At 57.2% G+C, this 27,497-nt stretch overlaps 1 protein-coding gene across 1 annotated transcript; it reads right to left on the bottom strand.

The window, feature by feature from the left end:
- CFAP45 (cilia and flagella associated protein 45) lies at positions 1-26,668 on the bottom strand. The gene is made up of 12 exons (XM_047840369.1): positions 26,599-26,668; positions 20,838-20,963; positions 18,260-18,396; positions 15,808-15,952; positions 15,344-15,514; positions 13,809-13,987; positions 11,675-11,804; positions 7,379-7,525; positions 5,196-5,309; positions 4,419-4,612; positions 498-722; positions 1-181 (listed from the first exon to the last, which is right to left on the bottom strand). The coding sequence occupies exons 1-12, from the start codon at positions 26,599-26,601 to the stop codon at positions 103-105; spliced, it is 1,650 nt and encodes a 549-aa protein (XP_047696325.1). The 5' UTR covers positions 26,602-26,668; the 3' UTR covers positions 1-102.
- Between the last annotated feature and the right edge of the window lie 829 nt (positions 26,669-27,497).

The following is a 27,497-nucleotide window of genomic DNA, read 5'->3' as shown; positions in this document are numbered from 1 at the left end:
TCTGTACCTCTAAAATGTCTAGGCTAGCGGCAGTCATGGACGCCCAGAGACTGGGCAGAGCCTGTCCCCTTGCAGGCGTCCCCGGGGACACGGAGGCCCCCCTCAGTTCACAGAGGCGGCTGGCAGGATGTTGGCTTTCCGCTCGGCTTCCACACAGTACTTCTCAGGGAGGCCGGTGGCTCTGCAGGGGGCAGGGGGCGGGACAGGCGTGCGTGGGCCGTGGGACCAGACAGGAGCAGCAGGAAGCAGGCCCCGGGGTGGGGGGGGGGGGGTGGTTCTGGGACCTGGGGACCCGCACCCCCCATCCCGGCTCCTACAATCCGTCCCCCAGCCACGTTCCCGTCAGGGCTCCGGCCCCTGCCACGGATCCAGGAGGCCCCGGGACCAGAACCTTCTGCGGCAGCCGCCCCCCTCCGGAGCCAGGAGTCGCCCCGACTCCCGCACACACCGTCCTTGGGAGAGGGGGCACGGGGCAGGGCGCAGGGATCCGGGCGCACCTCAGTTCCTGGATCTTCTTCTTCTTGAGGTCATCGATGCGCTCGCGCCGTTTCTGGGCCTCCTCCTGGAGACGCCGGCCCTCCTCAAAGGTGGCGATGCGGTCCTGCACCTGCTTCTGCTGGTTCTCGCGCACTTGGCGCCGGAGCTCGTCCGCGTGCCGCAGGCGCCCCGCCGCCTTTTTCTCCGCCTCCAGCCGCTCCTTCTCGATCTGCTCTCTCTGAGCCCTGGAGGAGGGACACCGGCTGCCGAACGGCCCGTCTGGGCCGGCCCAGCGAGGAGAGGCACCCCGGGAACCTTCCGGAAGGGCTCCTCCGGTGGACGTGCCTCAGAGACCGCAGCCCCGCACACTGCGGCCCTTTTCCGGGGCTCAGAGACCAGAGCTGCCCCCAGGCATGCCGCCCCCTCCTCAGCCAGGCCCGGCACCGCGGGCGGGCTCCGAAGGGCCCCGTGCGTGCTCTGGTTCTCCTCCATCACTGTTTTGAAATTTTTTTTTTAATTTTTTTAATGTTGATTTATTTCCAAGAAAGAGGGAGACAGACAAAGTGTGAGCAGGGGAGAAGCAGAGAGAGGGAGACACAGAATCCGAAGCAGGCCCCGGGCTCTGAGCTGTCGGCACAGAGCCCGACGCGGGGCCCGAACCCACAAACCATGAGACCTGAGCCGAAATCGGACGCTTAACCGACTGAGCCACCCAGGCGCCCACTGTTTGGAAATTCTTAATACTTTTTGAACGAGAGATCCCGCATTCTTATATTTCACCAGGAGCCGGCCCGCGCTCAGGGTTTCGCCCACTGGAAGCTACTGTTCCAGCTCTTTCTGTAGTACAATGCAGAACTCGTCTCTGGCTTGTTCTAAGATAGTCTCTCTCTCTCTCTCCCTCCCTCCCTCCCTTCCTTCCCACAAACAATAACAATGACATTAACAAAACTGCAACGGGGATGCTTAGAAGTGACAAGGACTGACACCTGCCGTGCAGGCTCTCGTGTTTGCGGGAAGAAGGCGGGAGCTCGCCAAATTCCCCACAGGGGCCTCCTCACGAGGGGACTTTTACGGGCCCTGATTTCCCCGGCCAAGCAGCCAAGCAGCCCGTGTGGGCCAGACAGGCTCCGGAAAACTCAAAGGTACTGTGTTCACATCCCAGGGGGAGCGCGGTGCTAGGCCACCCTGGGCTATCATCTTAGTTCTTCTTTTTTATTTTTATTAAATTGTTTTTTTCATGTTTATTTATTGAGAGAGAGACAGACAGAGCATGAGCAGGGGAAGGGCAGAGAGAGAGAGAGAGGGAGACACAGAATCCGCAGCAGGCTCCAGGCTCTGAGCCGTCAGCACAGAGCCCGACGTGGGACTCGAACCCACGAACCTCGAGATCATGACCTGAGCCGAAGTCGGACACTTAACCAACGGAGCCACCCAGATGCCTCTTGACAGAATCAAAAACCAAAACAACATGTAAAATCATCTCAGGCAGGGATTCCTTACCTGCCCCCCTGCCCTGAGGGTACTCGTGTCCCCGACAAAGCTTCCAAAAGCACAAGTCACTTACTCATCTCCCCAGACCCACAACACGCAGCATCGTCTCAACTCTGGGCACGTCCCTTACACCGGCGGGCACCTCCCAAACCCTGCACCTGCCACGGAGCCTCCCAGGCTGTCAGGAGACACGCGCTGGCTTCCTCACCCCTCTGTATTTAGACTCCAAACCTCCACCGCTCAGACACATCTGTGACAGCAGGAAGCCTTGCCTCTTTGCCTCGCCCTTATTTTCCTGGATGGATAAGGGTTTTCTGTTGTTTTACATCCTGCGAGACAGGGTGGAAATGGGAAGCTGCTTGTGTCACTGGAGATCCCCCGGGCTGGCAGGCAGTGAGAAATCTGAGTGGGGAAGAGCCTGGTCACTTCACGGGGTTAGGGCAGTGACCTTGGAGCCTGGGCCTCACCCCCGGCCAGTTACATCAGAATCTGTGGAGGTGGAGCCCAGGGCCACAGTACTTGGTGAAAGCTCCAAGGCAATTCTCAGCACCACGGGGGAGGGGAGGTCAGCTCTCCCTGCCTAGTCGGTGAGCTGAGAGTCAAAGGCATCCCTCTGTCCGGAAGCAGGAAGCCCGTGTAGAGGCCATCCACAAGGTCATGCTTTGAAGTAGGAAAAGTTGGATTGCTGGCTACGGGCAGGGACATTCCTAGCACTTGAAGACACCTGGCCTGGTGGTCACGTGGCCCTGGAGACACCAGGTCTAGATGCTAACCCAGAACAGCAGGTGAGACCGAACATCTCCGAGGGGCTGGTCTCGCTTTAATAACTGGCTGGTGCATATGCTTCAGGCAAACAAAGCAAAGAAGGGACAAATGGGTCAGGGGCAGAAGGAGGACCTTAATTTCTTTCCATTAATATCTATTAGTGCCTGCTAAAGGCATGTGGCAGTGAGGGCAGGCATCTGAAAGGTAGTTTGGAGCCCAGGGGCAGAATCTTCGGGGCCATTAAGGAAGCTGCCTTCCTCGGCAGGCTTCCGGAGACCACGGCATGACCCTTGAGGGCAGGCAAAGGCCACCGCGGCTGGGGGAGCAGGCGCGGGGGGCCCAGGGTCCAATAAAAGACCAGGACCCCGGCCCTGGCAGGGACGGAGATTCCTACAGATCTGCGCTGCCTCTGGCGGGGGTCCCTGGGGTCTGGCATGCAACTAATGGGGTCAATACCAAGGAGGACCTCCGGCACATAGACCAGGTAGACGAGAAGGCCGGGCCGCACCTCTCAGTCTCTACTCACCGGAGCATGATTTCTGTAATCTCGTATCCACACCCCCATCGCAGTTCGGTTTGTTTCTTTGAAAGCTGCTGCTATCACAGAGTCCGAACCAGAGCAAGAAAGGAGTCACTCCTGGTGAGCCCAGAACACTTAGCCCAGGGGGTGGGGTCTGGTGGCGGCAGGTGACCCCGACTGACGCCAGAGCAGCCGTGACGGCTGGCGGCTCTGGGGGTGAACGACGGGCAGGGAGAGCGACAGTTGTGAACACCTCGCTTCCACTTACAGGTGGGAATTATCGCGGAGACAAAAGACAACGAAAATAAAAGGATGACGAGCTGGCAGGAAAGACAGATGGATACAGGGGAGGTCAATCCAAGCAGGAGTTGCTCACATCCTTCCCACAGCGATGGCCAACGACTGTGTTTTGTTCACCTCCAATATGTCCCACGGCGGAGCCTTGAGTTTTCGTGTTGGATACTGTTTATCAAATGAATGGCAAAGACACCCCCCGCCCCCCGGAGCTCTTCTCCAGTGACTCACGAGCTTGGTGTCCGAAGCTCTCTCCGTTCCTCGTATTCTCCCCCACTGTCTGCTTTATCCTCACCCCTAGCCAGCGGGGGTACGTCGAGGCAGGGGAGGGCAGAGGGACCAGATGTATCCTTTTACCTATGCCTTTAATCCTCCGGGATAAACAATCCAAATAATACCCAATTCTTTAGACACCTCCGGGTGCTGGTTTCCAAATCCCTAATCGGAAAATTCTTGGCTCCTGGGGCTCCTGGGTGGCTCAGTCGGTGGAGTGTCCAACTTTGGCTCAGGTCATGCATGATCTCACAGCTCATGAGTTCGAGCCCCGCGTCGGGCTCTATGCTGACGGCTCGGAGCCTGCTTCGGATTCTGGGTCTCCCTCTCTCTCTGCCCCTCCCCCTCTCAAGCTCTGTCTCTCTCTCTCAAAAATAAACATTAAAAGTTCAATAAAAAACCAAAAACAAAAACCTCTCGGCTCTCCATTCTTGTCTTTGAAACATTTCAACTACCCATCCATTCAGAATGGCTCCACCGTCCCGGGCAGGAGGAGGGCACCTCTGTCTGTGCACCTGCCAGCAGGGTCCTCCCCCCGGTGCGGGCCATCCCTGCCGCAGGCCAAGGAAAGGAAGCCGGGGTGCCCGGCCCCACCTACCGAAGAATCCTCTCGAAGTCGTCCCGGTCCCGTTGCACCTGAACGGCCAGAGCGTGCTCCTTGAAAGCCACCTGTTCCAGCCGGCTCTGGCGCAGTTTGGCCTCTGTCTCCATCTTCTTCTGCGCGTTTTCCTTTTCCTTCCTGCGCCACTCCCTGTCCGCAACCTCCTGGTTGCGCTTGGCCCGCAAGGCGTCCTGGGAAAGGAGAGGGTGGGGAGACCAGCGAGGGTGCAAACCGACCCCGAGACCCAGCGGGCACCTCAGGAAGACACTGGCTGCAGACTCCGACACGGCCTGCTTTGAGGCGTGGCGTGGATTTCTCTGGCGACGAGGTCATTGCAGGGAAGAGCACACGGAATCTCGTAGAACTTTCTGGTCCGCAGATACCCCGAGGGGTCACCTTGCCCTCCCTCGCCGCCACCCATCCCAATGCTCTCCTCCCCAGACCTCGAACACCTCCAGGCGGTCCTGCGATTGCCTCTCGTTTTAAAAACTGCTAATGATCGGGGCGCCTGGGTGGCTCTGTCGGTTAGGCGTCTGACTTCGGCTCCAGTCATGCTCTTGCGGTTCGCGGGTTCAAGCCCCGCATCGGGCTCCTGCTTCAGATTCTGTGTCTCCCTCTCTCTCTGCTCCTCCCCGCCCTCATCAGACTGTTCAAGTCTACGTAACCTGCATCCCCTCTTCCGCACCTCTGCCCTCCAGGGTGGTTTCGCAGGCTGTCAAAGGGGGTAGTTAAGGGAGTGGGGGAGGCACAGGGGAGCCGAGACTGAGCGGGTACCTGCTGTGCCTGGTGATCCTGCGCCTTCTCCTGCATGGCCCTCAGCCGGGCGATCTCCTTCTCTTTCTCCCTCCGGATTCTCTCCTGCTCAGCCTCAAACTCTGCTTCTCGAGCCTGCCAGGAAGAAAAGGTCTCGTAGAGCAGCCCCCACCGCTGCAGCCTTGCAGAGACACGAAGCCCCCGCCACGGTCTGTCCGGGGTCTCCACTCCCTGACTGCTTTTCGGGTTGGACAAAACAAAGCTAGCAACGCATGCAGGCATCCCAAGCCCAGCCTTCATGCTCCATCCACTGCGTCGCAGACCGTGTCCGAGTAGCAAGGCCAGTGGGCCGTCTCTCGTGGCCCTGCGTGTCGTGTAAAACGCAGCAGGTGGGGGTTACCTCATTAGTCCCTGGGCACACGGCCAGCCACGCTTCGGGCAGTCCTGCGGGGGCCAGCAGATACCCAAGGAGCGAACCATCAGAGTCGGCGCCCTTTGCCACTTCTCGGAAAGAGCAGACATATCCCTACAATCTTCCCAAACCCGGCTTCCCAACTAGCATTCTTGGGTAGTCATAAGACTAATGGCTTGGGTCGGGCGGAAACGTGATCCTCCCATAAAGAATGTTCCGTAGCCATCATTCAACCTGCCCAGCCTTCTGTGAAGCCCAGTGAGTTGCCCGCTTGTGAGTTGTGCACAGGGGGCTGTGTGTCAAGCTGGCCTCGGTTTCACCTCGCCCCAGATGGCAGGGCAGGGAACTCTGGAGACTTCCACAACCAGTCTCTGCCTTTAGCCCTAGAGGGGCAGCCCCGGCTGCAAGAGCAGAGGCCCCTGTGAGGTGAGTCCGGTGACATGGGCTGTGGGCGTGCCCAAGCGCCCGACCGCTCTGCCGGTCGCCAGCCTATCCCAGCTCCGCCCCCCGGTGTCCCTTCCACATGTGAAGACCAGCCCTACTCTTCTCCTGCTCGGAAATCTCCGGTGACTTCCCCACCATCCCCGTCCCCAACCATCGCCGTCCCCAACCATCCCATCCCCAACCATCGCTGTCCCCAACCATCCCCGCCCCCAACCATCCCTGCCCCCAACCTCTGTTCCTGCTGTTGTCTGCATCTCCTGGCATCTGATAAGCAAGCCAAAGCCAAACAATAAATACATTAAAAAGCTTTGTTGAGCTTCATTTTCTGTGGCTTGCGTTTGGAGCACACAGGTATATCCGATCCGCCGTTTTCAGAACACGCCCGCGATGCCCCCCTGCCTGTCATCCCTACTACAGGGAAGTAGGGCACGTTCTCTGTCACCACGGAGCCTCGGAGCCAGCAGGAGGGGGCACGCACATGCAGCACTGAGCGCCTTTCCTGCCACCTTCAGCCCTTCCTTCTTGTTTTACCTAACCCCACGTTCGCTCCGTCTAAGCCACGTTCGCTCTGTTTTCCACTCGCCGCTCCTCACTGACCCTGGTCCCTCCGGTTCTCAGCCCGGCTCCTGAGTGAGCCCACGTGGCGTGAGCAGCCTCTCCTGGATCCCCTGCTCTGCGCCACACCTGTGCTTGCGGCTTGCACAGCCACTGCGGGAGAAGGCTCTATTTTCTGACACCCAGGACAGGATGCCCAATCTAGGAATTTTCACAAGAAAGTTATGGGGCGGGTGACCCATGATTACCGGGGATATAATTACGCAGAGGCCACCAGGAATCCACAAAAACTTCCCTTTCCCCGACAGTTTTCATTTTGTTCCCTGCCGGTACCTAACCCTCATCCAACTTCTAATCAAAGGTGTTAACAAGGATATAACACCCTAAATTGGGTGTCCCTCGAGCCTGCTCTCTGTTAATGAATAAGTGAACCGGCCAACACGAAGAGGAAAAGGAGCCAGGTCCTTGAATGAAGGACATCCGTTTTGAAAGGGAGGCATGGCTGCCTGCGGCGAGTCCCCTTAGATCTCAGGCCTGCCTCTCCGTGTCGTAGATGTTTCGCTCGTGGCCACAAGCCCCAGGCCTCGGAAACCTACTGTCTTCAGGGGCGCCTCGGTGGCTCAGTCCGTGGAGCGTCCAGCTTCGGCTCAGGTCGTGATCTCGCGGTTCATGAGTTCGAGCCCCACGTCGGGCTCTGTGCTGACAGCATGGAACCTGCTTCGGATGCTCTGCCCGCCCCCCCCCCCCATCCCTTCCCTGCTTGCGCTCAGAGGAAGAAAGAAAGAAACCCTACCATCTTCTTCTTGGTGAACTCCATCACCATCTGGTCCGCCAGCTTCTCCTGGGCGAGCAGCTCTGCTTTCTGTCTCTGGTTTTCGTCGTTAATGCGCTTAATCTCGGCTTGCATCTTCAATTTTTCCTGGTGCCTTCGTTCCATGTCCTGAAGGAAGGAAGCCTCCAAGTGGAAGGGGGCAAGACCAGGAGACACTGGCACGTGGGGGCAGAGAGAGGCAGGGGACGCGCGCCATCTGCGGTCTAGCCACCGCCGCTGGCCCCTGGTCAAGGGGCCCTCCAGCGTCGCCGGTGACCCCTCGCAGCCCCTCTTTGCCGTCTGTACCCTCTTGGCTTGGTGGCGGTCCTGACACTCTTGATTTCTATACACTCTCAGGGAAGCAGAGGCTCTTAAAACTCTACCCGGAGTCTCCATGTGTCCTGCAAAGTCCTACCCGCTGTTCCCGGGCTTTTCCCCTGCCTTCAGTTTTCTTCTCTTAGGCAAACCCTAGCTTTTGGTCTCGACTCAACGGCGATGACCGAAATAATAAAGCGTTGCCCTCATTGAGTATGTTCTACCCATTGGGCACTTTATGCAGCCTAGCTCTGAAACCTAAATGCACCCCAAGACCCTGAAGGGTAAAGCTTGTTATGTCTCTCCTGCAGATGAAGACACTGAGGCCCTGAATTTAAGTGACTTGTCCGGGGCCATCCAGCTAACAAACGCCAGTTCCAGAATTTTGGAACCTGGTCTTTCTAAATTAAAGTTCCAGTCTTCCCTGGAAGATTCTCTGTCAGTTCTCTCTGCACCTCTGAATCCCCTCTGCACTCAAGATGGTGCCACAGCTCAGGCACTGCCTTGTGGGTCCCATTCATTCTTGTGGGTTTACTCTGTCCCGGCCAGGGGACGGCAACCACGTCACGTTTCCTGTCTTCCCTGGCAACATGCGGCCCAGTGAGAGGAAAACAGCAAATACTCAATAAACTAGAACAGGGATAAAGGAGAACCAAAGTGAATGGCATGTGAGCAAAAGAAAAAAAAAAAAAAAAAGGTAGACACAGAGAAACCCAATGAATGAATGATGGCGGTCAAGGCACCTGACCCTGAGGGACAAGATCCCTTCTAAGGAAGGAGCCTGAACTTGCAAAGCCCCCGATGATCCGACGGAGCACATTCTCAGGGCCCCATGCGGAGTCTTGTGCACAAGATGGAATGTTGGAATCTGGCCCACCTATACTCTCCCAGGAATCTCCATCTCTTTGTGCCCAATTCTTCTACCCATCAACTCCCGCCGTGTGCTGTTTCCAGTTCCTTCCATCTGTCAAAGGCCAGGACCCACCCAAGACTTCCAGCTCCTCCCCAGCCGCGCTTCTGACCTGACTCATCTGAGGCAACTTCGGGCTCTCCCCAAGCTTGACTCACAGCCGAGTTCAGGGCTCCCGGGAAGCCTTGTGCACCAGATCAACACAGCACTGACTGTCCCCCCCCACCTCCCCCCCCCCCAGGCCTGTGATGCATGAGTCATGGCCGTCAGCGCTCCCCCACTCTCGCCGTGCCTACCTCTTCACTCACCCCACTTTTCCCCACCTGGCCCAGCGACTCTCCACCCCCTCTCCCCCTTCTCCCTTTCTTCCTTTCCTTTCTATCTGCTTCCCACCAGAGCTGGGGCTGCCACTGGTACCCATGCACTATTTAATCCCTTGACCCGCTCAACTAGAAAACCCACCGACTTCCCATCCACGATGCATACAACCATGCATTGACTCACGTCTTTGCCTATTTATTTACTTTTCAGTTTGTCGTTTTTGTTGGCTCACTAGACTTCCAAGAAACTGAAGGACTTTCACTGTCTCTGATCTCTGAAGCCATTGCAAAGCAACCCCAGGAACCCACCCCCCCACCCCCCGCCCTGCTCTTCTCCCTCTTGCTAGCAAGGTAGGGAGCACTGCCCTGCACCACCCAGAGATCATAAGGCAGGCCTGAGCTGGGAGACACACGTTCCTATCTTAAATTTTTTTTTAATGTTTGTTTACTTATTTTTGAGAGTGAGAGAGAGACAGAGACAGAGCACGAGCAGGGGACGAGCAGAGAGGGAGACACAGAATCCGAATCAGGCTCCAGGCTCTGAGCTGTCAGCACAGAGCCCGACGCGGGGCTCGAACTCACGAATCAGGAGATCATGACCTGAGCCGAAGCAGGACGCTCAGCCGCCCAGGGGAGCCAGCCACCTGGGGAGCCACCCAGGCGCCCCAACACATTCCTATCTTCAAGTCGCCTAAGAGCACTTCCTGGAAGCTCGGAAAGTGCCTCTTCGAAGGACAGTACCAGTACGACGAGACACATCAGGCGACGGTGTTGACTCACGGACGCCTGGAACTTTCTCAGGGAGTCCACCAATTCCCCCTCCGACAATCTAGCCGGATCTCCCGGCCTTCCTTTCCCACCCCTTCCCTGCATGCTGAAGCCCTGTCTCCTCTTCCGGGCTCTTTCCCTTGCTCCCTGAGCCAGGAGCTCTGCCAGGCCTCTCTGGCTTCTCAGCCCAGCTGGGCCCCCTTCTCAAGCAGCTCACGAGGCTGCCTGCCCCCCCCCCCGCCCCAGTCTTCCTGACTCTCCCAGTGCTCCTCCCCTCACCCCCCACCCAGGCCCTCACACTGTGAGGCACTCTGAGAAGCCTCCATAACCGTGAGGCTGCCCCCCAAGACCCCTCAGGGACCCCCATCCCTCACCGCCATCACAGCCCAGGGTGGAGGTGGGGGGGGGGGGACGACAGCCATCTTAACGTGGGGAATGAGGAGAAAAAGGAAAGAATGCACACTCCACGAGTTAAATGACACCCGAGGACATAACCCGACAGGCCGGAGAGGGGGACGCTCCTCAAGTCTAGCTAGCCTGGGTGCTCCAAAATCCCGGTGCCATAGCAATGAAAGCAGGAAGGAACCAGAGTTCTTCCAGGTGAAAGCTGACAGAGGAGGCCCAAGTGAATGCAAGGTGGGGACCTTGACTGGATCCTGGTTGGAGCGACAGAAGACAACTCAAGGCGCCTTCAGGGAGCCACTGGGGGACGGAATGTGGACTCGGTATTAAATGATATCAGAGAATCATTGGATTCCGCTTTTCGAAGAGGGGCTGTGAGTGTCGTGGCGTCCACTGGACAGAGAACGTCTCTGCGCTTCCCAGACAAGGGCTGCAGCATTTAGTAGCAAAGAGCCAAGACACCTGCAGCTCACCGCCGAATAGCGCAACAGTGACAGAACGCGTTTGTGCTCCGAAAAGAGACAAGCGAGCAAGGCAGACTGGCAACGGGAAAGTCTCGAAGTCTCGGCCCAGCGCTGATGGGTGTGATACAATTCTTCTAGTTTGCCTGTGTATATAAAAATGTTTGCAGGCAAGGGGCGCCTGGGTGGCTCAGTCGGTTGAGCGACCACCTTCGGCTCAGGCTCACAGTCCGTGAGTTCGAGCCCCGCGTCGGGCTCTGTGCTGACAGCTCAGAGCCTGGAGCCCGCTTCGGATTCTGTGTCTCCCTCTCTCTCTGCCCCTCCCCCTCTCATGCTCTGTCTCTGTCTCAGAAATAAATAAACATTAAAAAAATTTTTTTGATTTTTTTTTTAAATGTTCACAGGCCAAAAAAACGGAGTGGGGAGGGGAGAACAAATAAATGTGCCAAATGCTCGCCAGCCAAGGGCCTCTGCCTAATCCCAGCAGACCAGACCTGCAAACAGGAGAGGATTTAAGTCTCCGGAGTTGGGGCTGGTAGTTCGGGCTGGTATGTCATCGTTTCTTCTGTGATGGATGTGCCCACGGGTTTTATTTGGACGAACGGGTTGGGGGGGGGGGGTTGTGGGGGCGGCAGGGGGAAGGCTTGGTTCTTGCACACAATTAATCACACTGGGGTGCCCTGCGCTTTGAATGAGGGAACCGCGGGGAGCCTGGGCCATGGACCCCGGTCCGGTCCACCTGCCCGGCACATCGTGTCCCCGGATAATGGCAAGAGGGCTAGAAAACATCCCTAGGGGCTTGCGTGTGCGAGGCAGACAGCTACGTATTTCCTTTCTGCGTCCACTCACGCAGACGCGTTGGTGTCGGACCCTGCGCCCCGGGGAGGGGGGCGGGAGGCCACGCGTCCAAGTCCCTGCCCACCCCCGCCCCCCAGCGCGGCGCCACGGCCCAACGCGTGTTCAGTGCGGCCGCGACGAGCTAAGGGCGGCGACGTGAAACGCGCAGGTGCCTCACAGAAAAGCAGTGCACGCCCCAGTCCCCCGGATCTCGAGCGCCTTGGCGCCGGAGCCGCTGGGAGCGGCGCTCGGTGGGGCGCGTTACCCGCAGATCTTCCTCCTGGAGCTGCTGCATGGACGCCAGCACCTGCTCCTTCTCCTGCTCCCGCTGCTCCGCCAGCAGCGACCGCTCCTCCCGGTTCTTTTCCATCTGCTGCACGATGTGCCGTCTGCCCCTAGGAGCGAACGGCAGCGCAGGGGCTCAGGAACCCGGGCCCGCGCTTCTCTGCTCCAGCCTCCACCCACACAGCCCCCACGATGGGAGGTGGCAGTCACAGGGACAACTCGACGAGCGCCCCGTAAAACATCGCCGTGCTTCCTGAGACCAGACTGTCCTGAGGGGGCCGATTCCCTACCTTCCAAGCCCCCTTTCTTCTAAAATAATTTTTTAACGTTGATTTATTTTTGAGAGAGACAGACACAGAGACAGAGCACGGGCAGGGGAGGGGCAGAGAGAGAGGGAGACACAGAATCCCAAGCAGGCTCGGGGCTCCCGGCTGTCAGCACAGAGCCTGACGCGGGGCTCGAACCCACGAACCTTGAGATTGCGATCTGAGCCGAAGTCAGATGCTTAACTGACCGAGCCCCCCCGGGCGCCCCAAGCTGCCTTGCCTGAGATTCCCTTTCTTCGTTTGTTTGCCCACGAGTGCACCCCACATCGCAACGCGCCTTCTCCCTTTCAGTGTGTCAAGGGCTTCTGAAATCCTATCGTCGCCCCCCGCGAGCCCGCCAGAGCAATCGTGGCGCACCAGCCCCCCCTATGCTCGCTTCAGTTAGAAAGCCCACCGTCTCCTTCCTGGGCTGCCTCTTGCTGCGTCCTGTCTTGTCCCCCAGCCACCTCCCCCGCCCACTTCGCTAGCCGTCCGTCTGTCTTATGCCCCGGCCCTCACCGCCGGTGGACAGGGCTGGGTGTGAGCAAGCCTCTCGGCTCAGCTCCACAGTAAAAAGCAGAGAACCCAGAGTCTGCAATCAGCGTGGCCGGTGACTCCGTGTGTGTCGTTGGGGTGACAATAAACCCAGAGGCGTCCAGACCCCATGACGGATGAGTAAAGGCAGGGACGATGAGGGAGGACACAGGTCGGGGTGAGCATGGGGAGGAAGGACTACGAGACTCCCATCCAGGTGGAGCCCTTGAATGGCTTCCTGACTCCAGATGAAATAAACGGGAGGAATGAGTAAAAGAGTCTCAGGGAGGCAGGGCTGGGGCTCAATATAAGGACCAGCTCAGATCATTAGAGCGGCCTAATGAGGCAGGCAGAGATTTTTTCCTTAATTAGAGCCGTTTGTGCAGGAGATTAAGAACTACTGAGCTAATGAGTAAATGTTTATAGGGAGCCTACTGTAGTCTGCCAGGGACCTACGAGAAGAACAGGGATGGATGGTTCCGGAAGACTGAATCAGACGGAGAGAGACACCAGCCAGTCAGTGTGGTTCAAGGACTGTTTATGGAAATCTTTCTTGCCTTCCATGGTGGGTGTTCTATCTAGCTCTGGGACACCATGATTCTATGATTTACCTCCTCTGGGGCTTGTCCTTTCCTGCAAAGGGAAGGGGACTGAATTTATTCATTCTAACAGGTGTTAACCACCGGCCAAACTCTCTGCGAGGCCCGGGAGCTACGGAAGTGAGTTAAGACGGGGACGCCGTCCTCAGGGAGCACGCAGTCTGGCGCGGGCCGGGGAGCCGCCGTGCGAGAATCATAACAGTGTGGGAGACCACACCACGGTGTGGCCGGGCACCAGAAGGGAGCCACCGGGCCTGCCTGGTGCAGGGAGAGGGGTTTCCGGGGGAGGTGACGGCAAAAGTGTCACACACGGAAAGAAGAGAAGGCGTTTTCCAGGGGCAAAGGGGGGAAAGAAGAGGCTTCAAAGCAGGAGGAAGGACAGAAGCGTGAACTGTGACAAGCCCAGGGGTGCTGGGGGAAGGGGGTGGGGGGGGACGCGCAGAGGGGACGGCAGGGAAAGGTGGGAAACGAGGCTGAAGGGGGGCCAGGTCGTGAAGCAACCATCTTGGGAATCAGCCTTGAGAAGCTCTGCGGTTCTCGGAATCCCTTCCTCAGGCTCTGAGATGCTCACAGATGGTGATCGTGACCATTTCTCTTCTCCTCCCTTGGCAAGGCTACCCGCACCCAAAGAGCCACGGAAGCGCCAGGGAGGGAGGCCCCAAAACCACCGCTTTACCGGATTCTCTCCTCCCTCCTCTTCCTGTCCAGCTCCTCCTGCCTTTGAATGGCCTTCTGCCGTTCCACCTCCATCATGTGATCCAAACGCCTCTCCTCCGCGTCCAGCTCTCTTTGAATCAGCTGCTTCTCCAGGATTTGGGCATCCCGGATGGCATGGCACTTGGCATTGAGGATGATCTGGAGGCGGGGAGACGACAGGGGCCCTGGGTCAAGGCACGCGGATCGGGCAGGATGCGCCGGGGGTGTGGAAGGTGGGGGCGAGAAACGGGTCCCGCTGGGTATGCTGGACACGCGCACAGCCTCGCGCAAGCCCGGGAGAGCGAGAGCATCCTGTGCTCGCCCTCGCCTCGGCGGAGCTCCACGCCGACATGTGCCAGGCCCCTGGTCTGGGCGAGGAGAGGCCACGGTAGCGCCTTGCAGGGTATCGGGCCTTCGTGTTTCGGGGGGTCATCGCGCTTCGAGAACATAAGGAAAGCTATGGACCCCGTCCTCCTTAAGATTCACTCACACACACGCACGTTACATTTCCATGAAACTTCAGAGGTTCGAGGTTCCCCCTGGGGGACCCATGAACCCCCATATTCAGACCCTCTGTCCTGCTTCTCAGGGAACCTAAGACACTCTTGCAGAGACCAAGCCGCTAGAGTTTTAAGGGGGAAGAGCCCCACGTGACACATCAGGGGACGGCCATCCGTGAGAATGAGCGAGAGAAAGTTCTGGAAAATAAAAGGAGGTGTGAGGAGAAGGTGTAGATGAGGGGGTTGGGGGTCGGCGGTGTGCATTTGCTTGGGACCCACGTGCAACTGAGAAACAAAAGTCCAAACGAGCCTCGGGTCTTCACGCTCTGGGCTAAAGGAGGCGCTTTGGTGTCTTGAGAAGAAGCCCGCTACGGGGGAAGGGCAGGGCGCGCGGCCAGAACGGAGCCAGCAGGACAGACGCGGAAGTCGCGTCCTCACCTTCATGTGCCCGCCACACTTGGGAAAGCCTCTGCTGTGGGTTAGCCCGTTCACCCCCGCCAATCACCCTGCTAAGCGGTTTCACCACTCTCGCTCTACAAATGAAGGGAGCGAGGGGCGCCTGGGGGGCTGGGTCGTTGAGCATCCAACTTCAGCTCGGGTCACCATCTCACGGTTCGTGGGTTCGAGCCCCGCATCGGGCTCTGTGCAGACGGCTCGGAGCCTGGAGCCCGCTTCCGATTCTGTGTCTACTCCTCTCTCTGCCCCTCCCCCGCTCATGCTCTGTCTCTCTCTCAAAAATAAACATTAAAAAAACAAACAAACAAACACAAACAGATGAAGGAAGTGAGTCCCAGGGTGGGTATGTGACTTGCTGGGGGTCACACAGCTAGCCTGTGGCAAGGCCAGTCCTCCCTCCGATTGCAGCAACACGCCCCCTCCATCAGCCCCTCACCGGTCACCCCTGCTTTCCCCACGTCCAGCTGGGGCGGAGCCTGTCCGGGCGGGGGGGGGGGGGGTAAGAGGAGGGAGGGGGTGGCAGTGGGTCCTGGGGGTGCGGGAGGAGCGAGGCCCCCACCTTGCTCATGCCCCTGAGCTCCTCCTCCTGCTCGGCCTGCAGCTGGCTGGCTCTCTGCAGCAGGTCCTGGGCCCTCTCCTTGGCCGCCTCCTCCAGGTCGCTGAGCTTCCTGTTGGTTCTCCACACCATCTCCTTGTGCTTCATGATCTTCTTACGTGTGGCCACTGCGTCCTACGGGACGCGGTCTGGATCAGTGGGGGGATTGCCCTGGGCGCTGGCCCCGCTACCACGGGTGACCCAGTGTGACCCCAGGGATGGCTTCACCCCGTCATGCCCTCAAAACCCAGAAGTTTCTCCGCCTGGCTTCCTGCTCGCCCGCCCCCGCCCCCGCCCCCAGCAGCGTCCACACCTGGCGTGCGCTCTACGGTCTCCAGGAAGCACACGTGGGTGCCTCCTGCCAAGGCCCCCTGACCAGAGCTCCCCGCTCCCATCGGCAGAGATCGGGGCTCGGGGAGGGCAGCTACCATGATGGCCTCCTTCTCCTTCTGGAAGGCCTGCTCCCTGGCCTCCAGCTCTTCTCTGCTCAGGACGTGGGACGCCCACCTGATGCGCTCAAAGTCCTCAGGGCTCATGATGAGGGACTCCCCCGAGGGATCCTTGGCGGGAACACTGACGCAGGGGATGAGCAGTCAGTGGGGAGGAGGGGGAAGCTCTCAGCACTGCTCCGCCCTCCCCTCCTCCCTCACCACTGCCAGCGTCCCCCAGTGCCACCCCATGGGCCCCCTGGGGAGAAGGGGTCCCAGGCGAGGGACGGGCCAAACAGAGACGTCTTAAGGACTTTTGCTAAGAGGCCTGGTGCGTACGTTGCCCTGTCTGTGCAGCCGCAAGCCCCTGCGCCATGTGCACAGACGCGCATCCCCGCACCGGGCTGGGAGCTGACCTCCTGGGAGCCCATGCGTGCGGCTCCCGCTGCCTGTGCCGTGGCCCCACGGGTGCAGCCTGTGTGCTGGGCCACACGCTCCTCCAGGACTCAGACTCTGCTGACCGCACGCCTGGCGGCCCAGGCCGCGGCACAGAGCTGGGCCCAGAGGCAGAGCTCAAAACGACGCTGGCGACCTGAACTCCAAAAATAGCTTATTCCTCGAGGACGACTTAAAAAGGGCGAGGGGACGCCGGACAAGGTCGAAACGGATGCTGTGAGAAACCTAGGCATCCCTGTCCATCCGGCCCAGAGAGAAGCTTTGAACCCTAAATATTAATTAAAATCTCTGATCAACAACAGTTGGAGGCATGTCTGTGGCCCTCTCCTCCTAGCCGCCCAGCACATTCAACAAACCAATAGTTAATTATAATGATTACAAACAAATGACATACATAGAGGATGCAGGCGGGAGCAGCAGGGGCCAGGACTAAAGCTGCTTCTGGGTGAGGCCATTTAACAGGGACACGGCAGCGAGACGCAGCCGGTCTGAGGCAGGAAGTGAACCTCATCCCATAAAACTTGTGTGCGCACGCGTGCGTGTGTATGTGTGTGAGCACGCGTGTGAGTATAAGTGTGCGCGCACGTGCATGTGTGTGCACGTGCGCGCGTGCGTGTGTATGTGTGTGAGTGTGTGAGCACGCGTGTGAGTATAAGTGTGCACGTGCGTGTGTATGTGTGTGAGTCTGCGTGTGCAAGTGTGTGAGTCTGCGTGCGTGTATGTGCATGTGTGAGCATGTGGCTGTATGTGTACACGTGTGAGCGAGTGTGAGTGTATGTGTGCAAGTGCATGTGTGTGCATGCATGTATGTGAGCATGTGCACGTGTGTGTACTGTGCATGCACATGTGTGTGCGTGCATATGTGAGAGTATGTGTGCATGTGAGTGTGTTCACGTGTGTGTGAATACGTGCATGTGTGTGCGAGCGTGAGCATGTGTGTGTGCACGCACACGTGTGAATTGTGTGGGTATATGTGACCATGTGTACACAAGTGTGTGCGTGTGTATGTGTGTGCACGCATGTGTGTGCATGCAGGCGTGTGTGCACGTGTGTGCATGTGGCAGGTGCGCGTGCGTGTGTGTGCAGGTGTGTGTGTGTGTGTGTGTGTGCGTGCGCGCGTGCCCATGTGTGTGTTGGGGAGGGTCCGGGAGGAGGCCCGAATGAGTGATGGATCCGGGACGTGGCCCGGGACCTGAAGGACCAGAAACGGTCGCATCTGAGACGGCATCCCGGCCGGCAGGACTAGACCCCTCCAGGGAGGAACGCTGCCTTGGGCCCCACCAGCAGCTGCAGCTCTGCTGACCATAAAGGGCCATCTGACGCCAGGGGCTGAGCCGACCGTGCTCGCCGAGCCGTGTCGCAGCCGGGCTTCCCCAGCTCCCGACGCGGGCGGCGCAGCGGGGAGCTCCAGTTCTCCGAGGTGCGGCCAGAGTTGGGAGAACGGTCCCGAGGGTGCAGCCGGGCCCCTGAGCGAAAGCTCGGTTCACACTGCCGAGGGGGGGGCCTAACCCCAGGGCGCCCGGCAAGGAGGCGGCTCCAGGCAGGAAGCCGGGCTGATCCCAGAGGAACTTGGGAATCCCCCTTGGGAATTTCCTCTTCTGGCCTCAGAGCCCCGGAAGAAGCCAGGGGCCTGAGCAGCATCTGGGCAGTTCCCCCTTACTTCAGATTCTTGGTGCAGCCAGAGCAGTAGGGGGGCTCGGCCGGGACCCACCGAGCAGGGCCCCTCTGCCAATAGGTCCGTCAGCAGCCAGAGGAAAGGGAAAAGGAAGATGCTGGGGGTCAAGGGTAAAGGCAAGAAGAGATACAAAAAGAAGAGAAAAAGAGAGGCCGAAATGCCGAGGAAGGAGAGCTAGGAGGCAAACAGGGGAGACGAGTAGGAAAGAAGCGGGGGCCAGACCAACTTCATGAACCCAGGGAGCCCCCTCTCCCCGCACGGGTCTTCGGCAGAAGGGCAGGCTGGGACAGGAAGGCCGGGCACCGCGCCCTGGGCACTCACATGAGTTTCCGGACCATGTCCCGGGTGACGACCTGGATGGTCTCCGGCTTGTGGTCCAAGCTCAGGGCAGCGAGAGTCTTCCGAATGGCGTGCTTATCTCGGAGCAGCACGGTAGGACTGTTGTCCTGGGTCAGAGGCTACGGGGTCAGGAAGGACGGCTTAGAAGCTGGTCAGCCCACACCTGCCAGTCAATCCTAACTTCTTCAAGGGTAGCCTTCCCCTCTTTCTTCCACCCCAGCCGGTGGCAGAGAAGGCTGGCCGGCACCCGGTCCTGTGGGGACCGCCGAGAGTTGCTGGGGCACTGAGAAAACAGTGTGGTGTTCTGCACTTGAACCTGGCTGCATGTGTTCTGTACTGACCAGCTTCTCCGAGAACAAGCCCCCCCAACCCTCCGTGTCTCGTGCAGACACTCCTGGGTGGATGGGGAGGGGAGTGCCTAGTATGTGTCCATTCCCAACCCCAAACCATCAGGAATGAAAATCTGGGGTCTCCGGGGTCCTCTCCCTCCATGAAATATTTACGAAGAGAGAATGGTCCCTCTCGGACGCACGGTGGGTTCGAGATAACACACTTTGATACAGACTCATCCAGGCTATGATATTTGGGAGTGTTTAATCTTTCCTTATGATTAATTTACTTGGACTCCCCCCCCCCCAAAAAATCATATGGAGGGAGTTAGAAACGGCTAAAGGGCCTGGTAGAGAACTGCTCTTACAACTAACGTGGTGAGAAAGTCAGGGAGTCAGAATTAGCAAGAATACATATTAAATGTATGATTTTTTTTCCAAAATGTTCCAACCGTGAACGAGTCTGATAATAAGAATGCGAAACCACTGGGGCACCTGGGTGCCTCCGTCAGTTAAGGACTCTTGAAAATAAAAAAATTAAATTAAATTAAATTAAATTAAATTAAAAATTAAATTAAATTAAATGAAAATGAAAATAAAAAAATAAAATAAAATAATATAAAACAAAACAAAATAAAAATAAAATAAAATAAATAAAACAAAACAAAACAAAACAAAACAAAATAAAATAAAATAAAAATAAAAAATAAAATAAAATAAATAAAATAAAACAAAACAAAATAAAAGAAAACAAAATAAAATAAAATAAAAATAAAAAATAAAATAAAATAAATAAAATAAAACAAAACAAAATAAAATAAAATAAAATAAAATAAAAAATAAAAAATAAAAAAAAATAAAATAAAATAAAACAAAATAAAATAGGGGCACCTGGGTGGGTGACTCAGTCGGTTAAGCGTCTGACTTTAGCTCAGGTCATGATCTCACAGTTTGTGGGTTCAAGCCCCGCGTGGGGCTCTGTGCTGACAGCTCGGAGCCTGGAGCCTGTTTCGGATTCTGTGTCTCCCCCTCTCTCTGCCCCTCCCCTGCTCACACTCTGTGTCTGTCTGTCTCTCAATAACAAATAAGCATTAAAAACAATTTTTTTAGTAAAATAAAATAAAGTAAAATAAAATAAAAGCACTTATTTCAGGAAAATTTTGAGCACAGGAGAGAATTTCACTTGTCCCAAATGCAGTAACTGTGATCCCAAGTGGAGGCAGGGGGATGGCCTCAGTGGAGGTCCTCCTGGTCCTGAGCTCACTTTGCAGGGACGTCCCCGGGGTGCTGCTGCCCCCTGCTGCCCATCTGCCGCCAAGAGGGCGCAACTCAGGCGCGCCGCGGGCCGCGTCTGCCCCCTACTGCCGGCTCTGACTCCCCCCGCAAGAGGCCAAAGAAATGGGCCAGGAGCGGGCATTTTTCCCACTGCCCCTCCCGCTAGCCAGCTGGACGACTCCTGGAGAAGGCGGCCCTTTCCAAACCTATCTTCGCTGCAACTAGGAAACCCCCCAAGGGCCCCAAACAAGAGCTGCCTGCAAGTGACAGTGAGCTCCTCCGATTTTCCCTTGTCCGTAGGAAACTGCTGCAGGTGGGGGTCTCCTAATGGAGAGAGATGGTCGCCTTGAACCCTCTGGAAAGCCCTTTGCAGTTCACGGTGAGAATAGCAAGCGCGGACCCTCCCCACCCCACCGCTCCCCCCACCTGCCCGCCGCCCAGGTGTTCACAGCTGGTCTTTTCTCCGTCTCTCCGTCTCTCTCTCCTGGCCTCCCTTCTTCCTTCTTACCTGCTGCACGTCCCCAGTACCAAGAATATCTCAAGCCGCTCTAGCTAGCTCTCCCTCTCGGCACCTTCTCTCCTTCGCTTCGTGTGGGCGACATCAGCACACGAAGACCTGCTCGGGGTTTCCCAAAGCTCAGTAACCCTGCTGGCTGAGCCCCCGGGGTGGGGGTGGGGGCTGGGTTTCTCCCTGATGCTGTTCTTGGATGGAGGGGAAACACCTTACTCCCTCCCCATCTGCAAACTCGACCTTGACCCTCAGACGTCTCCATCCTGGGGCACTGACTGGGCGGCCATCTGCTCTCGGCAACAGAACCCCCTCGACGTTACACCAGATTTTACACGCCGGGCGGACGTGAGGCTGGCAGGGGTGGGGGAAGCCACGTGCCGCTGTTCCCAGGGGCTGCTCGGGTCTTCCTCGGGGGGCCACCTGGAAGGGGCTGGGCGAGGGTTACCTTGACACCTCCGAAGAGGCTCTCGTCCACCTCGGAGCTCACGGCTTTGGTCCGATAGCGAGTTTTATTCCTCGACCTGTTGGAAGTGGTGGAAGAGGAACTCAGGATGCCAGCGGCGCTCAGCGGCTGCAGGGAGAGGCAGAAAGTTGGGCTCGTCAGCACCCAGCGCCGTCTGCACCCTGGGCAAGGTAAACCCTCCGGCAGCCCGTAGTGGGGAGAAGCAGGTGGAAAACCACTGAGGGAAAGCAGCTGGGAAACCCTGAGACGTAGGAGACACCCCACAGAAGCGGAGGATCCTCTGGGTAGGGGCCGGGTGAGAAGGCCTGAGGGAGGCCAGGTCCCCGTGTGGCACCGAAGCAGGGAGGAGGAACATGGGGATGGAAGGAGGAGGACGTCATTGTCATCCCGGTCCCAGTTTCCCACAAGGACACTCTCTCGTGAGGCCACTTGGGCTGCCTCCCCAGAAACGCAGCGTCCTCTCCACCGCCCAGCCTCTCAGCCTGAGCTCGGAGCCCCCTTGGCAACTAACACGGCTCTCTGCCCTCCTCCATGTCTCCACCAGCTCACGAGGTTCCGGGGGGGAGACCAGAGGACACCGAGGATGGAAAGGCACCTGGCCCACGGCTTGGCGCGCGGTGGGTGCCCCGTAAACTCCAGTGGATCAAAGGCTCCTCTACAATCAGGCAAACTGCTTGATGGTGTCCACACTGTGGCTTTCACTCCACTCCTGGGACCCCAAAAGCGTGCACCAGTCTGCATTTAACCACCCGGTATCTCCCACCATTTGGAGAAGTCCTCATCTAATGAGTTGTGAGAGCTAAGGCCCATCTCCTCCAACTATAGACGCTAAAAACACCAGATACACATGCGCCTTCTGAGCCTGGGCAGAGGGCCTCGGCTTCACCGATCGGATCTCCTGAGCCGGAGAACGGAGGGGAGCTGGCGGCCCAGAGAGGTGCTGGCGAAGGCAGCAGCAGCAGCCGCACCCAGCGCCTGGGGCCCTGCTGATAAGGACGCCCACGGCAGCACCCACCAAGCTGCCCGTGCGTCAAGGGTCCTTGCCAGGCCAGGTCCGGGTTGTGATTTTGGCCCCGGTTCCGGCTGCAGCATCTCCCTGTGTCGCCGTTTTCCAAGCATACTTTCCCAGCCGGGAGCTCTCCCAAATCCCCTCAGTATATGCCCTTGTACTCAAAGTAGAGTTCTGGCCCTTGGCCTGCAACCAAGGAGACTGGCTAAGACACCCTCCGCGCCCAAGGCTCAGCGAGGCTTCAGCTCTGCCCGGAGGGAAGTCTGTCCCCAGGAGGCGGTTTCTGTGAGAACTGTGGGGCGACTCCAGGCTTCATCTAAAGCTGATCCAAATCCCCCTTTGGAGGAGCCACGCGGTCCCACAGTTCTCTAAGCTGGGCCGTCTCGGGGGCACGAGCTACCCACTTTGGGTCTCCCGAGCCTGGGAATCGGCAGCCGTCCAGGGAAACGGACTCTGTCGTTCAAGGTCACCAGACCCTGGGCAGTGTGTTCTAAAAGCTCTCTCCGACCTGCTCTGACCAACCAGACAGCCCTGGGCACCTGTTCCACCTGGATCAGGCTTTCACACCAAATCGGGAGATTATTCTCCAGCTGAGCGCACCGCCTGGCTTCCAGTGGGAGCCTCCCTTTACAGCCTCAGGCAGCCCCGGGGACGGCAGAGCAGGCAAGCTTGGATTTATTAAAAGGCAAATATAGCAGGCCCCGAGGATGCCTAATAACAGAGTCTGAAGGGTTATTATATGGTAAGTGGTGAGCAATGGCTCCCCTTTCCACCAAAAATAGAATAAGAAGAAATGAATAGAAGCTACGAAAGGGAGGAGGAGGGAACGCATTGGGAGACCTGGAAAAGGTGGAAGGCGTTGGCTCAGCAGGGATGGCGAGAGCTCTGGGTCTAATTAAGGGGAACGGTGTGGGGCCTGGCACACAGTAGACGCTTAGGATGCATTTGATGAAGAATGAATGAATAAAACCCGGCCAGGTGACCTCCACGAGGGCCAGAACACGCCTGGCTCCGGGTCACTACACCGCTCCGCGTTTTCCGAATCACCGTGGCAACGAATGTATGTGAGAGGGCTTGGAATACAGATGGAAAGTATGATTATTGTTTTGCATTTGTTTTCCCGGTTCTTTTCCAGGGCTCCTGCAGGTTTTCTTCTTCGCTCAGGTGTCCACGAGACTACGGGTTCCTCCAGGGCTGAGATCCAATCCCTCTTTCCTGCACCCTTGGGACCCGGGTCCAGAGGAAGTCACTCAAGAGATACGAGAGCCTGCCTGAGCCTAGAAGGCAGATGAGAGGAAGGAAAAGAGATGACCACAGGAAAGTGGCCCGTGGGCAGCGCAGAGGGAAGCACTGAGCTCTCTAGGGTTGGGTGGCTGAGAAACCTCACGGGGGAAATGCTGACTTTGAAGCCACAAGCCACGCACCATGGTTAGCACAGCCAGTTTCGCCAAGAGTTACAAGGACTAGGGAGGTCACCGTGTAAAAGCACTAGGAAAAATGAAGAACCAAGCAGAAATGGAAAGTTAGATCCCTCTAGGCCAGAGACGGTAGCCAAAAGGTTCTTTCAGGAAGTGAAGGGCTGGTTTTATTTCTTGCATGACCAAATAAATATCCCCAAGAAGCTGAGCGGAGCCCACGGGGGGAGGCGGCTTCCGAAGGAAGGGAAGGAAGAGAGACCGTTAAAACTGGCTACAGCTGGGGAGGCAAGAGCGACTGGGAGGATCGGGGACCGATAAAAATGCCAGCCCCGCTTTGATATTTTCATCTTGCTGACCTAGCTGACTCTCTCTCTCTCTCTTCAAATACCATCCCACCCCAGGACCACAGGAATTTGGCCTCTGCTAGGAATCTGGGGAGAGACTCTGATGCAGAAAGATTAGCTGGTCAGTCGGATGGCTTTCACTTTGTCATCGATACAGGACAATCTCCATAATACACCAACTTTTGCAGAAAGCAGGTTATAAGAAACGTGCAGATTATTCCTGCGGAAATGTGTGTTTGGAGGGCACACGCCCAGAATGCGTATCCACAAAAATGTTGGACAGAAACTTGGGGTGACCATTAGTATCTTAAGACGGTTCTTGTAGTGGATAGTTTTCCGCCGTGGAGCAGGTAACTATTTTTATAGATAACACACTGTATTTATTTGAGAACAAAACAGGGCCGTGGGCCTGATGCTCTGACTCTGAACACAGAAAAGTGACGGCCTTAAAAACCGGATCTGGTACGTTCGGCTCAAATCCAGCAAGACAGCTGAAGCATGGATGACGCGGACGGCTGTGGACTTTCTCTGTCCTGTTACGCCTGTCAGCTGAACAAAGACCTTTCACGCCCTCTCCTGGACGTGCTCTCCACCCCGGGTTCCAGTCTCTCTTTTCATATAGATTCGCACCACCAGCCGGCAAATGCAGACTTCCAGCTCTTGGCCAGATTCTATTTCCCCTTCTGTGGCCTTTGGTGGCCAAGAAGGTGGGGATGTCCACGCACCAGGCACCTGTCTTTTGCTGAGTGATCCACTCAGGCCACCTCTTTCGCCAGCCGGGACACAAGGTTGGCCATCTGTACTGAGGTCCCAACCCTCCTTCTGAAGGGTGTTGCTGTTTATTGTTTTTGCAAGAGTCCTGGAAATCTGCCTAGGTGTGACCCCTGCCTTCCTGCGGCCATCAGCACCCCTCCCAACCTCCCCACTCCTCCAAACACTCTCCAAAGCTAGTGAGCAGCACCATACACGCGCATGAGCACGCACGCACACACACACACACACACACACACACACACACACACAAGGCCTGCCGAAAGAGCAGAGATCACTCACTTGACCCACTACTTCTCAAAGGTGCCCACATGCCCAGTCCTGTCCAAGGGATTTCAGCAGGCCAACCCCGACCCTGAGTGGCCCTTAGGTGAGGAATCCCTCATCTGAATCCTCTAAAGATGACAATTCTGGGAGCACCTGGGGGGCTCAGTCGGTTAAGCATCCAACTCTTGATTTCGGTTCAGGTCATGATCTCCTGGTTCCTGAGTCCCAGCCCTGAATCAGGCTCTGTGCTGACAGTACGGAGTCTGCTTGGGATTCTCTGTCTCCCTCTCTCTCTCTCCCTCTCTCTCAAAAATAAATACATAAACATTAAAAAAATTTTTGGGGGGTGCTTGGGTGGCTCAGTCTGTTGGGTGTCCGACTTCGGCTCAGGTCATGATCTCACGGTCCGTGAGTTCGAGCCCCGCGTTGGGCTCTGCGCTGACGGCTCAGAGCCTGGAGCCTGCTTTGGATTCTGTCTCCCGCTCTCTCTACCCCTCCTCCGCTCATGCTCTGTCTCTCTCTGTCTCAAAAATTAAAAAAATTAAGACCACAAGTCTAGTTTAAGTGCAATTCCCTGATTAATTTGCACTTGAAATATGAAATTTTTAAAACAGGAGAAAAAGGAACTAACATTCACTGTATGCCGTAGATGCCAGGCGTGATGATAGGCCATCACAGACAGACCCACACCCTGTGCTCACAAGCGCTGAGGACAGCTTGGAATAGGTATGCATGATAAAAGGGATAAATGAGGGGCACCTGGGTGGCTCTGCTGGCTGAGCGTCTGACTTTGGCTCAGGTCGTGGTCTCGCAGTTCGTGGGTTTGAGCCCGGTGTTGGGCTCTGTGCTGACAGCTCGGAGCCTGGAGCCTGCTTCGGATTCTGGGTCTCCCTCTCTCTCTCTGCCCCTCCCCTGCTCATGCTCTGTCTCTCTCTGTCTCTCAAAAATAGATAAATATTAAAAAGAAAAGAAAAGAAAAAAGTGATAAACGAAAGGGGATCCCCCACTATAATACCCCAGGGAATCCTCAGATATGGGGAGCTGCTCTTTGTTGGAGACTTGTTTGTTTTATAATTAACAAACCGCTTCTGAAATTCCAACTTAGGGACGCTGCATTTATTTGAACCACTGAGCCCTAGAAAAGCAGGGGGACCTATGGGCATGAAACGTGTCTACGATACACCCAGGGCAGCTGGTGTGCCCCAGAAATTCTAAGGTTATTTCCCACACCCAACCAAGGCTCCATCGCCTGTCCTCTGTCCCTCGCCCTTATCCTTCAGGGACCAACACAGTCCTCACCGGAACCCAGACACCCCTTCTCGGCTCCTCCCAGGCCTGGTGCACCTGTCAACGTTCAGGACTCCGTGATCCTTCCCACCCCGGGGAACCCCCAGGCCTGCCACAGCAGACCCAGTCCCTCTGCAGGGCTTTTCAAACCTTTCATTCACAAACGTTTGTTGAGTACCTGCTGAGTGAACCAAGCCCCCCCCCCCCCATCGCTATCCGAAGAGAGAAAACTGAGGGGCTCGGGACCCTAGGTGACTTGTGCATTGTCACTCTGCTAATCGGTGGCCGAACAGGTGCTATCACCCGTCACGTGGCCTCCTCACTAGTGGTTTTCCCACATCACGGTCCACAGGCCCCAGCCAGTGGGGGCCCTAGCCTGAGGGACAGGGACGAGAACATCTCTTTCTCCGCAGCTCCCCGGCTCAGTACCACCCCACGCTTTCAATCCCTAGCGACCCCACCCATCATTCCTCCTTTGGAGCCCCCTCGGGACTTCCCTTGTTTCTTCTAGCCTCGCTCCTGGGCCTTCCTGACCCCAGACTTCGACACCACTTCTGCGCTTCCCAGCCCCCCGCTCTCCCCGCTCGGAACCCCAACCCAGTTCAGGACACCTGAGGCCCCCCTCCTTGGTTCTCCCGGGACCTCACCATCTCAGCCGCAGGCTCTGGCTGCGCGCCTCCGCCGCCTCCAAAGCCCACACCGCCACCAGGGCGCTGGATGTTGATGCGTTACCATAGCAACAAGAGCGCGCGGGCTCCGGCCCCGCCCCCGGCCCTGGCCCCGCCCCTCGGCTCTTGCGGACGCACCCGGCGTCGGGCGCGGTCTGGGGACCCGAACCCCTGCCCCGCGTGGGAACAGTGGCCCGCAAAGGCTGAGCCGCGCGGGCGCCCCCGGCTCTCCTCTCCGGCTCTGGCTGGACCGTAGGGTCGGAACCCGAACCCTCAGGGGCCTGGCATAGGCCCAGGACGTCTAGCAAAGGGCCCTCCTGCAAGAGCCAGGCCCCGGGACACCCCCTGGGTTACCATGGTTACCGTTGCACCGGTGCCCCGGAGATGCCCGCCAACCGTGGATCAGAAGAAACAAGTTTCACAAAAGGAGAGAGTCTGGTTAGACCACAGAAGACTTCCCGCCCTGAGGATGTGTGTGTCATTTCAGGAGCAGTTCCTTGAAGTGTGGGGCCTCTGACCTCCAGCTCGGAGACCGGGGAGTTTATTCAAAAAAAAAAAAACGCATGCCCTGTCGGCTGTCTGAATGGAAATCTACGGAACTGGCTTTGGGAAACCTGCCTTTTAACCGCTTCCCAGTTTGTGCATGGACTGTTCTAGAAGTGTTTTTAGAAGTTTGATGATTTTCCCAGTCTGGTTCGGCCTCTTATACCTCCCCAACCTGCAGGGACGAAACTGAACTGACCCGGGCAGTCTGTGTGCCCCAAGCCTCACAAAGCCTCTGCACCGTCCAAGTACGTTTTCTCCTCCAGGCCCGGTGAGCAGAACGGGGGCCGAAGCGCCATGATGACTCTGTGACCCTGTGAGCCTCTCTCCCCCTC

This window comes from Prionailurus viverrinus, chromosome F1, assembly GCF_022837055.1.
Source record: "Prionailurus viverrinus isolate Anna chromosome F1, UM_Priviv_1.0, whole genome shotgun sequence".
Taxonomy (NCBI): Eukaryota; Metazoa; Chordata; class Mammalia; order Carnivora; family Felidae; genus Prionailurus; species Prionailurus viverrinus.
Note: the sequence above shows the minus strand (reverse complement) of the source record. Positions and strands in the feature narration are given on the sequence as shown.